This window comes from Ovis canadensis, chromosome 3 (genome assembly GCF_042477335.2).
Source record: "Ovis canadensis isolate MfBH-ARS-UI-01 breed Bighorn chromosome 3, ARS-UI_OviCan_v2, whole genome shotgun sequence".
Taxonomy (NCBI): Eukaryota; Metazoa; Chordata; class Mammalia; order Artiodactyla; family Bovidae; genus Ovis; species Ovis canadensis.
This window is the reverse complement of record NC_091247.1, coordinates 8,794,604-8,807,067: the sequence shown is the minus strand read 5'-3', so window position 1 is coordinate 8,807,067 and position 12,464 is coordinate 8,794,604. Positions and strand designations below refer to the sequence as shown.

At 44.3% G+C, this 12,464-nt stretch overlaps 1 protein-coding gene across 2 annotated transcripts in view; it reads left to right on the top strand.

Moving 5' to 3' along the window:
- The window catches only part of GARNL3 (GTPase activating Rap/RanGAP domain like 3), a 165,717-nt gene that overhangs the window by 116,806 nt on the left and 36,447 nt on the right, over window positions 1-12,464 (top strand). For both annotated transcript variants that reach the window (XM_069580126.1, XM_069580125.1), the window contains exons 13-17: window positions 5,214-5,322; window positions 7,407-7,452; window positions 8,440-8,546; window positions 9,561-9,676; window positions 11,846-11,950. In XM_069580126.1, coding sequence (XP_069436227.1) covers window positions 5,214-5,322; window positions 7,407-7,452; window positions 8,440-8,546; window positions 9,561-9,676; window positions 11,846-11,950 — 483 coding nt within the window. The remainder of the gene's footprint in view (window positions 1-5,213; window positions 5,323-7,406; window positions 7,453-8,439; window positions 8,547-9,560; window positions 9,677-11,845; window positions 11,951-12,464) is intronic.

Here is a 12,464-nt window from a genome sequence, read left to right as displayed (position 1 = left end):
CAATGATAGGGAAACAATTCCACTGAAATATTTCATAACCCTCCTCCTCCCCCAACCCTGACCTTTTCAGCCCCGTACATTCACCAAAATAGCCTCTGTCCTGTGACAAATGATGGCATTAGCCGGAGACAGGAGGAATGAATGCGACAGTTCAACCTTTGCCCAACTCCAGACTTTAACCTTATCTTTTTGAAAGGGGCTGTTAGCATATTAAGAGAAAACAGGCTCACCAGGAGCACTGAAATGTTCCCAGATGAACTGATGTGTTCAACATCTTGGCTGGATCTGTGGGTAGTGCTTGGGCCTTCCACTTGCCCAGCATCAGTAGATGTGAAGAAAATCACAACTATGAAACTTGTCTCTATTACCAGAAAGATAAAGCAGTGAGGAAGAGAGCCAAAGAAGTGCAGAATGACAGTGAACCTTCTCGGTGCAGAGAAGGACCAGTAACCACAAGCCTCTCTCTGTACCTGCCATGGTCTCTTTGGGGCCTAAGGTAACAGTCAGAAAATCTTGGTGATTCATAAGATCGGTGGCTCTTTGATCTCCTAACATCTAAAACACTAGTGGAACAGTCTGAGCCACATCCCAAATCTGATGTAAAGAAACAAACTTTCACAAAGATTTTGTAGATTTTGGCTTTACAATAACTCCTTCATCTCTATCTTCTATCACCGAAGTAAACCACAGTGGGGGCAAGGAAAGGGGTATTGATATTTGTCTTTCTGGGGCTTATCTTCTCCCTAACATCTGTGGTGTCCTTGCCCCTAACACCCAGTCTCCCAGTGCTCCAGAACCTGACTGTAGCTTTCAGGACCAGATAAAAGCACAGGCTTTGTGTCAGCCCTGGGCCCAGCCCAGCTCTGCCTCAAGGTGGCTCTGAGATCCTGGACTCATTGTGTGTGATGACAGCCCCAGGGCTCAGTTCTTAGCTCCTTTCTCTTCTCTTTCTACACTCACAAACCCATTTATATCCCAGCCCATGCCACAGACACCCAAACTTACATCTCCAGCCAGCCTAGGGGGAACTCCAGACCAAATATGCAGCCTTCTTGACACCTCCCCTGGGCTCAGCGTCTCACACCCAGTCTGTCCAAAGCTGAATTCCCTACTCTCCTCCAGACCTCTTCCTCCCAAAGTCTTTCTTATCTCTGATGATGGCTCTTCTGCTGTTCCAGTGTCTGGGGCAAAATGACCTTAGAATCATTCTTGATTCCTGTCTTTCCTTCTCATCCCATATTCAGTTTGTCAGGAAATCCCGTGGGCTCGACCTTCAGGTGACACCTGAGCTTTTGTCACACTTCAGTTACCATGCTGAATAAATTCCTCTCCAGCCTCCCTGGTGCCCTGACAGTGTTTCTCAATCCACTGGCCAGAGTGATCCTTAAAAATGCATGTCCGCCTCTTCCCAAACCCCTAGTGCCTTCCTCTTCACTCAGAGTCAAAGCCAGATCCTTAGAGTGGCTGAAGGCCCCTAGTGACCTCCATACCTCTCTGGTCCCCTCACCCACTGCTCTTCTGGTTTCCTCCCTTCCAGTCACATCGTCTTCTTTTCCTGTCCCAAGTCACCAGATACTGCTCCACGTCATGGCTTTAAGTTGCCCTTCCTTCTGCCCAGAACTCTCTCCTACCTGGTATCCTCTGGCTGACTCACTCACCACTCTCAGATCCACCCAAGTGCCAGCTGCTAAAATGACCCCATGACTGAATTAAAGCCACAACCCACCCAACCCCAGCGCCCCCAGGCCCCTGCACGGCTCCTGTTCCTCCATGGCACACATTGTCACCTAACATTACGCATATTATTTAGAACACTTGTTTACGTTTACTATGTAATTTCTGTGCCTACTGCTAGAGTATATGTCCCATGAAGGCAGGAATTTTGTCTGTTTTGTTCCTGGTATAGAGTAGAAGCTAAATAATTACTTTTAAATATATATATAAAAGCTTTTTTGAGACATATTTCATATTCCATTCACTTTACCCACTTAAGTATGTTCACATGGTTATTCAACTATTCAACCACAGTCAATTTTAGAGTATTTCATTACCCGGAAGAGAAATCTCTCATGGCTTTGCCATCATTTCCCACTCCCCCCTGCATAGCCTCTGGTAACTAGCAACCTGCTTTTTCTTTCAATTTGCCTATTCTGGACACTTTGTATAAATGGAATCAGGTCGTATGTGGTCTTTTGTAACTAGCTTCTTGCACTTGGCATGTTTTCAAGGTTTGTCCATGTTGTAGCCTGTAGCTGTATTTCATCCCTTTTTATTGCAGAATAATTTCCTATTTTATAGATACATTTTGTTTATCCATTCATCAATTGATGGATCAGCACTTATTTATTTTCATTTTAACATAAAATTTACAATTTTAACCACTTCTGAATTGATAGTTCAGTGGCATTAATTCCATTAAGTGCATTGTTGTGCAGTCCTCACCATGGTCCATCTTCAGAACTTCATCATCTTCTCAAACCGAAAGCCGGTACCCATTAATCAGTAAATCCACATTCCTCCCTCCCCCAGCCCCTGGCAACCACCGCACTCCTCTCTGTCTTTATGAATTTGATCATTCTAGGAATCTCATGTAAGTGGAATCATACATCTTTCCTATTTGTCTGGCTTATTTCACTATCACAGTGTCCTCAGGGGTCGTCCATATTGTACCGTGTGTCAGAATTTCTTTCGTGTTTAAGGCTGAGTGGTATTCCACATTTTTATACCACATTTTCTTTATCCATTCATCATTGGTAGATGCTTGAGTCATTTCCACCTTTCAGCTATTATCAATACAGCTGCTAAGAGCATTGGTGTACGAATATTTGCTTGAGTTTCTGCTTTCAATTTTGGGAGAATATACCCAAAACTGGAATTGCTGGATCATGTGGTAGTTCTGTGTTTAATTTTTTGAATATTTTTCCCAGCAGTGGCTCTGTTTTACATTCCCACCACCCAGCAATGCATGAGCTCCAATTTCTCCACATTTGTAACAACGCTTATTGTTTGAGTTGTTTTAAAATAGCTATTCTGATGGGTGTGAGGTGATATCTCATTGTGCTTTTTACTTGCATTTCTCTAATCATTAGTGATATTGAGCATCTTTTGTGTTTATTATCCATCTGTATATTTTCTTTAAAGCATTGTGTATTCAAGTCCTGTACTTATATTTTAATCACATTATTTGGGGTTTTTGTTGTTGAGTTGTAGGAATTCTTTATATATGACTGAATATATGACTTGTAAATATTTCTCCCATTCTTTGGGCTGCCTTTTTACTTTGTTGATAGTATCCTTTAATGTAAACAGAAGTTTTAAATTTTAACGTAGTCAAATTTATGTATTTTTCTTTCATTGGCTATGCCTTTAGTGTCATATCTAAGAAGTAATTGCCAAAAATCTTCTTGAATTGAACTGAAGTAAAATTATCAGAGCATCTCTAATCCTTAGTTTTGTCACTTGCAAAATGAGAGTAATATCTAATATGAGTCAGGTAGAAATCCTGTTCTCAGGAGCTTACAGTGTAAAATAGGGGACACATGAGGGACCCATGGAGAAAAGTGAATCATTCTCCTTGGCCAGTTATGCAAAGGTCTTGGACAGGGCTTGGCAAACTATGGCCCATGGACCAGATCCAGTAGACTGCGTGGTTTGTTAAATAAAATGTTATTGGAAAACAGTCTTGCCCATTGATTTATGAATTGTCTACAGCTGCTTTTGTGCCACAACAGCAAAGCTGCATGGTTGTAAAGAGTATGATCTGCAAACCCCAAAATACTTACTGTCTGGAACTTCATTGTTATCATTCAGTTGCTCAGTTCAGTTCAGTTCAGTCGCTCAGTCGTGTCCAGCTCTTCCCGACCCCATGGACTGCAGCATGCCGGCTTCCCTGTCTATCGCCAACTCCCAGAGTTTACTCAGACTCATGTCCATCGAGTCAGTGATGCCATCCAACCATCTCTTCCTCTGTCACCCCTTATCCTCCTGTCCTCAATCTTTCCCAGCATCAAGGTCTTTTCCAATGAGTCGGCTCTTTGCATCAGGTGGCCAAAGTATTGGAACTTCAGCATCAGTCCTTCCAATGAATATTCAGGGTTGATTTCCTTTAGGATTGAGTGGTTGGATCTCCTTGCCATACAAGGGACTGTCAAGAGTCTGGGCCTTCACAGAAAAGATTTACTGACATATATGCAATGGAATATTACTCAGCCATAATAAGGAATGCGTTTGAGACAGTTCTAATGAGGTGGATGAACCTAGAACCTATTATACAGAGTGAAGTAAGTCAGAAAGAGAAAGATAAATACCGTAGTCTAACGTATGGATACAGAATCTAGAAAAATGGTACTGAAGAATTTATTTACAGGGCAGCAATGGAGAAACAGACATAAAGAATAGACTTATGGGCATGGGGAGAGAGGAGGAGAGAGTAACATGTATGGAAAGAGTAACATGGAAACTTACATTACCATATGTAAAATAGATAGCCATGGGAATTTGCTGTATATCTCAGGAAACTCAAACAGGGGCTCTGTATCAACCTAGAGGGGTAGGATGGGGAGGGAGATGGGAGAGAGGTTCAAAAGGGAGGGTATATATGTATACCTATGGCTGCTTCATGTTGAGGTTTGACAGAAAACAGCAAAATTCTGTAAAGCAATTATCCTTCAATTAAAAAATAAATTAATTTTTTAAAAAAGATTTATTGGCCCTAGGTCTAGAAGATCATTTTGGAAAGGTCAGCTGGGGTCAGATTAGATAGGGCCACTACTCTCATCAAGTATATGCTTCAGAACGAGTGAAGGCATTCGTTTATATTTTAAAATATGCATATTTGAGCCAGTCCCCAGGGAATTCTGGGGCAATGCCTCTGGTCCAGGGACCTTGAACTCCAGGCTAAGGAGATGAAGCAGGAGTGAAAGTGAACCTGATCAGAGCAGTAAAGTGGGAGAGAATAGAGGCAAGGAGACTGCTTGGAGGCTCCTGGGGGAGGACAGTGAAGATTAAATGCAGGCCTGAGTTGGAAGAGGAGTGAAGGAGACTGCCAGATGAGCCAGGAGATGGGCTGGAGAAGTTGGGAGGCAAGGAGTCAAAGATACTGACGCTCAGGGCTCTGTGAGCATTGGAGTTTGTTTTGCTGCATTAGTGCATTAACCCTGGGAACGTGCCGTGTGTGAGCGGCCTTCTCAGTGATGCTGTTCATTTACATCCAGGTGGAAAGGAAGCGCCACATTGGAAACGACATCGTCACCATAGTGTTCCAGGAAGGGGAGGAACCTTCTCCTGCCTTCAAGCCTTCCATGATCCGCTCCCACTTTACACGTATCCTGGGCCTGTGTGAACCCTCCCAAGGGTTAGCCTCGCTGGACCTAAAATGACCCTCAAGCCTGATGTTACGATGGACTGGCACGTGCTGATTGTTTTGGTTGCTAGACCCTAAGAGCCACTCTCTCTGTCCACTGCAGTGATGAATGGACTTATTTATTCTCAGAGAATTCTTCACTTCAGAACTGTCTTCCCTTTCCTCAAGTGTCTATGAAATGAGGGGAACTTCCTACCCTCCGCTGATAATAAGGGAATTAGAAGAATTATAGGTAGTGAATCCTCTGAGAAATTTGCTTTAGGTATAAAAAACTTGCAAGCTGAGATAAAAAGCCAAAATAATGTGTCTTTGTTGATTCTAAGTCCTGGGAATGGCTGCTGCATTACCATCTCTTGACATCTGAGAAGTGCACTCAGACAGGCCTGGGGCATGAGCGTGGCCAGCCCGACACATCCCCAATCATGGCCCCATTGTCCTGGGCCACTGGCCACGACAGTGAGGCCCAGCTGTCATGCCACCCATAATAAGTCAAAGGCAAGCAGCAGTACCTACAGGTTTCCCATAATAAGTAAAAGACAACTAACAGGCATTTTTCACAATAAATTCTGGTCTAGTTATTCATGTTCCCTGGAGACCCCAGTAAGGATGCTGGGAGCTAGGACCACTGTGACTCACGGCACCTACAAGTAGATTGCTCTGTATCCTCTAGCTCGTTTGCTTATGTCCTAACATTACAGAATGTAAGTTTTTCTTTAAATTATTTATCTGGGGGCTTCCCAGGTGGCTCAGAGAGATAAAGAATCCACCTGCCAATACAGGAGCTGAAAGAGACACAGATTTGATCCCTGGGTCAGGAAGATCCCTTGGAGGAGAAACTGGCAACCCACTCCAGTATTCTTGCCAAGATAATCCCATTGACAGAGGTACCTGGCGGGCTACAATCCATGAGATCGCAGAGTCAGACATGACAGAAGCAACTGAGCACATTTATTTATTTGGCTGCACTGGGTCTTAGTTGTGGAACTCGAGATCTTTGATCCTTGTTGCGGCATGCGGGACCTAGTTCCCTGACCAAGGTTTGAACCCAAACCGCTTGCACTGCAAGCACAGAGTCTTAGCCACTGGACCACCAGGGAAGTCCCAGTATGTAAGTTTTTAAAAGCTGAAAATTGCCATGAGGACAGGGAATCAAGCAGGTATGCACATACACATTAATAATAAGTGATATCTTATCCTGGTCACTGGGATGGAGGACTAATACTTCTCCCTTCCTGCAGCGGTTCTTCTTACAGAACAGAAAGAAAATTCCAGGAGGGAGAGGGAGGTGACTCAGAGTAACAGAGAGATCATCATTATTTTTAGAATTTCCTTTCATTATAAGTTTAAGATTTGGCACTGGGCTCGTTTGTTTCTCCAAAGGGACAAATCTAAGAGTGGGAGCACTCTGAGGAATTGAAGAGGATGGTATTTCAACCCTAGCTAAGAGAAGCTAGGGCTGGGAGATGCTGGGGGAGGAGAAGGAATGGGAGAAGAAAAAAAAAAGCTGGTGGAGGTGGTACTATTTTAGACTCAACGTGCCCAACACGAGCAGAGTAGATTCTGCCTAGAGACTGCCACCAGCTACACTGGTTTGTTTGGGTTTGTTTTGTCTACTAAAAGCCGGAAGGAGAGAGAGGGAAAGTATACAGTGGACACATTTAAACTGCTTTTCCTTTCAAAATGTATGAGATGACATATCTGGTTAATTTCATTGGGGATCTTGTATATATTTCCAGGCAAGGGAACTGATCTTTTTGTTCTGGTTTTGCTTTGTTGTAGTGGTTTCATAGCATTATTTATATTGCTTTTCTGACAGATTTGGAGGTGAAGCCCTTTCCCAAAAGGACGAGCACGCAGAGGTCAGACCTGTCTCCCCTGGCTGTCTCTTTTACAGAAGACAAAGTTCCATCTCAACCTAAGGGTGACAGGTGTCCTGACCCCAGGAGAGCAGGTCCAAGATGATCCTGTACCCAGAGTTTACCAAACACAAGCTTTTGACTGTGCACATCAGGTCCTTAATTTATTTCCTTAACCATCACCACAGATATTTTTGCCTTAGTGAGGTATGATCAGCAAAAGGACAATTACAGGTTGGTAACAACTTTATCTTGATGGCTTGTTCTAATCCTCATGTTTACATGTTAATTTGGCATTCATTTTATGAGACTCTTGATTCATTACCTATTTCTTGATTGACTTGAAAGACTGTGTCTTCAGGAAAAGCTTGTCTTGTATACCGTTTTGTTTTGATTTGGGTTTTTTTATTTGGCTGTGCTGGCTGTTAGTTGCAGCACTCAGGATCTTTAGTTGCAGCATGTGGGATCTAGCACCCTGACCAACCTGGACCCCCTGCACTGGGAGCCTTAAGTCTTAGCCGCTGGATCACCAGGGAAGTCCCCTGTTTCATATAGTGTTGCTCTGTGCAGTAGACCCGAGGGTCAGGGATAGTTTGGAATGTGGTTGTGCTCCACAGAGGGCACAAATGTGATATGTTTGATCTTGCCCAGAGCACCCTCCTTCCTAGGCTACATCCTTGCCTGTTTATCCTTTTGTTCTCAAAAATTAATCTGTTAAAAGCTATCATGATGTTGTGAAAAGAGGATGGACTGTGAGGCAAATAGACCTGGGTTGGAATCCCAGCTCTTGTCGCTCACTAAATTTGAAACTTTAGGGGAAAAGTGTTTATCTTCTTCGAGCCTCAGGCTTGTCTGTGGAAGGAAGGTAACGGCTCTACTTTGTCAGGCTGCTGAGAATCAGCTGATACTCTGTCTTAAAATGCCAGGTATGCTCCCTATTGTGCAGTGGGTGCAAGTGGTGGTCTTTGCTGTCATTACTGCGGTGGGTGACCTTGCCCGCCGCTTGGTGGGTTGGACCATGAAGGATCCAGGAAGACCTGATCTTTGCCCTAAAGCAGATAGGATTGCTGCATGGTGGCTGAGGTTCTGGAAGGACAGAGAACGCTTTCTTCCTGTGGAAGTATTCCTAAGACATCACATAGGCAACTGGAGAAATTTAAGATCTAGATGTTGATGATCTTTTAAGAAAAACCAACTAACTCTACAATGTTCTCTACACAGGCTGAAAATATTTTCAGAGGAAAGCGTACCACTCTTTGGCCCACCCTTGCCATCCCCACCAGTGTTTACAGACCACCAGGAATTCAGGGACTTTTTGCTAGTGAAATGTAAGTTTCTATTTTGAAATGTTTTTGTACCTCGTTCTACATCAAAATACATTTCTTCTAATTCTTGCAAGATACCATAAAGAAGATATCATTGTTTAAGCACTGATTGCATTCCATGTTCTGTTAATTTTTCAGGAGAAACGTATTTAGTTTTCTGATGGTGTTTTGGAGGTCTCTCCTGGGTTCTCATCGATACCTAGCATCCTAGCCAACAAATAACTAATATTTGTTCAGTTCAATAGGCCTAGCTGTGTGCTCTTTTATGTGTTGTACCACGTTCTTACAACCCCATAAGGAAATGTGGTTATATTCACTTTACATAATAGAAAATTGAGGCCCAAGGATCTAAATAATTTGCTTAAGATTGCCCAGATAGCAGCACAGCTTGGATTCAAACCCATAACTGCCTCAGCCACAAGCTCCTAACTACTGCACACTTTCTATTCTGTGCTCTAATGTGTTACTGGACACTCCACTTCATTGACTCTCAGTGTCTGTAGTCCACTAAACCACCAGCTTTTTCTTCCAGAAGAAACTTTCACTGGGCTAAGAATTCCAGTACTCTGCTTGGGCAATGGTGGTGTTATTTTTTCTAACAAAATCCAGCAAATATATATTTAATCCCATTGAATGGCATCCTATGGTTTGGCCTATGTGTTGGATGGATGGGTGGATGGGTGGGTAGCTGGATTAATGGATGGATATATTAGTGGATGGGTGAGTAGGTGGGTGGAATGGTGGATGAGGGCAGGTTTGGGTGCGTGTTAGGTCTTCAAATAATTAGTTATACCCTCTGCTCAGGAATCTTGTAATCCAACAGGAAAGGCAAGATAGATATACCTATGAAGTATAGCTTTGTACAGATAAATTTAGCAAGTTTTTAAGGATTCTTCCATGAAAGGGTAATAACAGCATTAGGAAATGGGTGGGATTTACTGTGAGAAGTTTCCTTGAGAAGGACATTCTTCAATAACCTAACATTTGTAATTCCCTTTGAAACTTGATTTATTTTAGTAATTAACGGTGAAAAAGCCACTTTGGAAACCCCAACATTTGCCCAGAAACGTCGACGAACTCTGGATATGTTGATTCGATCTTTATACCAGGATTTGATGCCAGATGTGCACAAGGTAACCCTGGGTCCGTTGTCTTCTTTCTTTCCCACGGGGTCTGAATTGAGAACACAAGTCCTTGTGATGAGTCCTGGTTAGAAGAGTGTAAAGTCTCCTGATCCTTGCTGTCAACACTGGACCGTGGCCACCAGGGGCTGGGGTTCTCTCATGGATACCGCGGGAAGAGGGAATGTTTAATGTCCATATACAAGACTGCGATTTTCATAAACAAGCTTGTGGAAGTCGCCATGCAGGCTGGGGCATGAGTGGCAGTCAACAGTCCTTGGAGCAGTGGAGTGCTTTGGGGTGGCTGACACCAGGGGTACCGCTCAGCGTTACCTGTGCTGTGGAACTGATGGACAGGCCCAATAGGGATTTGGGAGAGAGACTACGCTCTCTTAAGGTTTTCTGGAGATTTATTGGTGAGTACCATATTTAGGCACTGAAATATTCCTGTGCATTTACTGAAAATCCACTTTGCGCCAGACACTTCCTAGGCTGAAGGTGTAACCACACTAATGAGACCCAGCACCTCCCTTGAGGAGCCCAGCACCTCCCTTGAGGAGCCCAGCACCTCGAGGGCCCCACATTCTTTGGAGGTCTCCATATTCTACAAGATCGCCGTGTGTCAAGGTGGCTAACAAGTGTTAATGCAGAATGAAATCATCGTTGTTTAGAAGCATTTCTCACATCTAACAAAGAACACAAAACAAGTGGGAACACTCCCCTAGAATCAGTGCGGCCACAAACTCTAGCAACAGAAGTTGCTGCTGAATGTGAACATAACTGCAGTGTCTGCTCTCAAGTGCCCCCCACCCCCACCCTGGGGAGACGAAGAACATCAGAACAAACTGGTGCCTGTATGACCCTTTCCCTTCAGCACAGTAACCACCGCCATCTTATAGGTGCCCTTGATTTCCAGCTGGTCTCCGCACCCAGCTACTTGCAGGGCTTGGGTCAGACCAACCCCAGGGCCCTAAATAGCCAGCCATAATTGGCAATCTGCCCATTTCCTTATTTCCTTAAAGTCAAGGAAGGATGAAGAGAGAGTTATTGTTGTTCAGTCACTAAGTCATCTCCCACTCTCTGCAACCCTATAGACTGCAGCATGCCAGGCTCTCCTGTCCTTCATTATCTCCCGGAGTTTGCTCAAACTCATGTCCATTGAGTCGGTGATGCCATCCAACCATCTCATCCTCTGTCGCCCCCTTCTCCTCCTGCCCTCAGCCTTTCCCAGCATCAGGGTCTTTTTCAATGAGTTGGTTTTTCAAATCAGGTGGCCAAAGTATTAGAGTTTCAGCATCAGTCCTTCCAATGAAGAAAGGGTACCAAGAGGAGTATGTGATGTCTTTGCAGGTCTCAGCTGAAGCATCACTGCCTTATCAGGCCTTCCTCAGCCCCCAGCTGAAGCCTAGTGCCCCCGTTTAATGCCTCCAGATGCTTTATGTATCTCCCCTTCATGGAAATTATCCATGTGCCAGTCATGTAGTCAGTTACTTAATCTATCTTTCCTATAGACTCTGCTGCATGAGGACTGAGATTGTGTCCACCACATTGCCCAGATCCAGCAGAGCATAGGTGCTCAGCCACTACGTGCTAACTGCAAGCATGTACCCAGCTCTCTGACTGCTGTCTGGAGGAAAACTGACATTTACTGAGTGTGTGCTCAAGCACCTCCCATGCATTTCCTCCCTTAGTCTTTGTAACACACCTCAGAGACAGGTATTAGCCGCACAAAGACACTGAGACTCAGAAATTAACATCCTTGCCCAGAATTACCCAGAAGGCCACAGAGTTGACAAGTCCGGGGGCCCTGTTTACACGGAATTGAGTATGTCATGTTCCGGGGGTGCCCTCTCTGAGAACGGCATCCTTGGAGCTGTGCAGCATAGTGGCTGATCACTCTGGGAGGCGGTTAGTAAGTGGAGCTGCTGGTTTGCTTGCTTTCTGAGCCCCTGCTCTCAGCTCTTCCCGGGGCAAGCTCTCCCCCTGTTGTCTCCTTAATCCCTCACGGCTCACACAGACCTGGGCAGACACTTGAGCAATGCTCCACAGATGCTTATTGAGTGAATGAATAGAGGCAGCAGAAGTAGGACTATTTGGACAAATAGGTTTGTGGAGTAAGAGAAGGCAAAAATGAGATTTGATAACTGTCTTTGGAATTCATAACTTGTCTTTCTTTTTCAGAACATGCTTAATAGACGATCTTTCAGTGATGTCTTACCGGAATCGCCCAAGTCAGCGAGGAAGAAAGAGGAGGCCCGCCAGGCAGAGTTTGTTAGAATAGGACAGGTGGGTTTTCTTCTGACACCTGTTGTGCAAGACACAGAGTTGTGAGTCCATCCAAATCAGCTGGCCCTTCTGCGAAGAACATTATGTTTGCCCACTCCTGGAGGAGTTCTGTCACTTCTCTTAGGATCATTGTGGAACCATAAGGAAGATTTTTTTTTTAATTTTATTGAAGTATAATTGATTTTCAATGTGTTAATTTCTGCTGTACAGCAAAGTGATTCAGTTATACATATTTATATTCTTGTTCATATTCTTTTCCATTCTGGTTCAACACAAGCTATTGAATATAGTTCCCTGTGCTGTGCAGTAGGACCTTGTTGTTTATATGAGGAGGGGTGATGCTGGCTGGGAGCAAGAGGCCACAGGGCTCAGTCCCTGCTCCCTCTTGTCAAGGGAGCACATACCATTTGCTTGACTCCTGGGGATCTTCTAAAGAGTAGAGAGCCAATTTAGGGAAAGCACCTTGAACTGCCCCCTGGCAGGAGTCAGCACGGAGGGAGCTGTCCTCACAGGA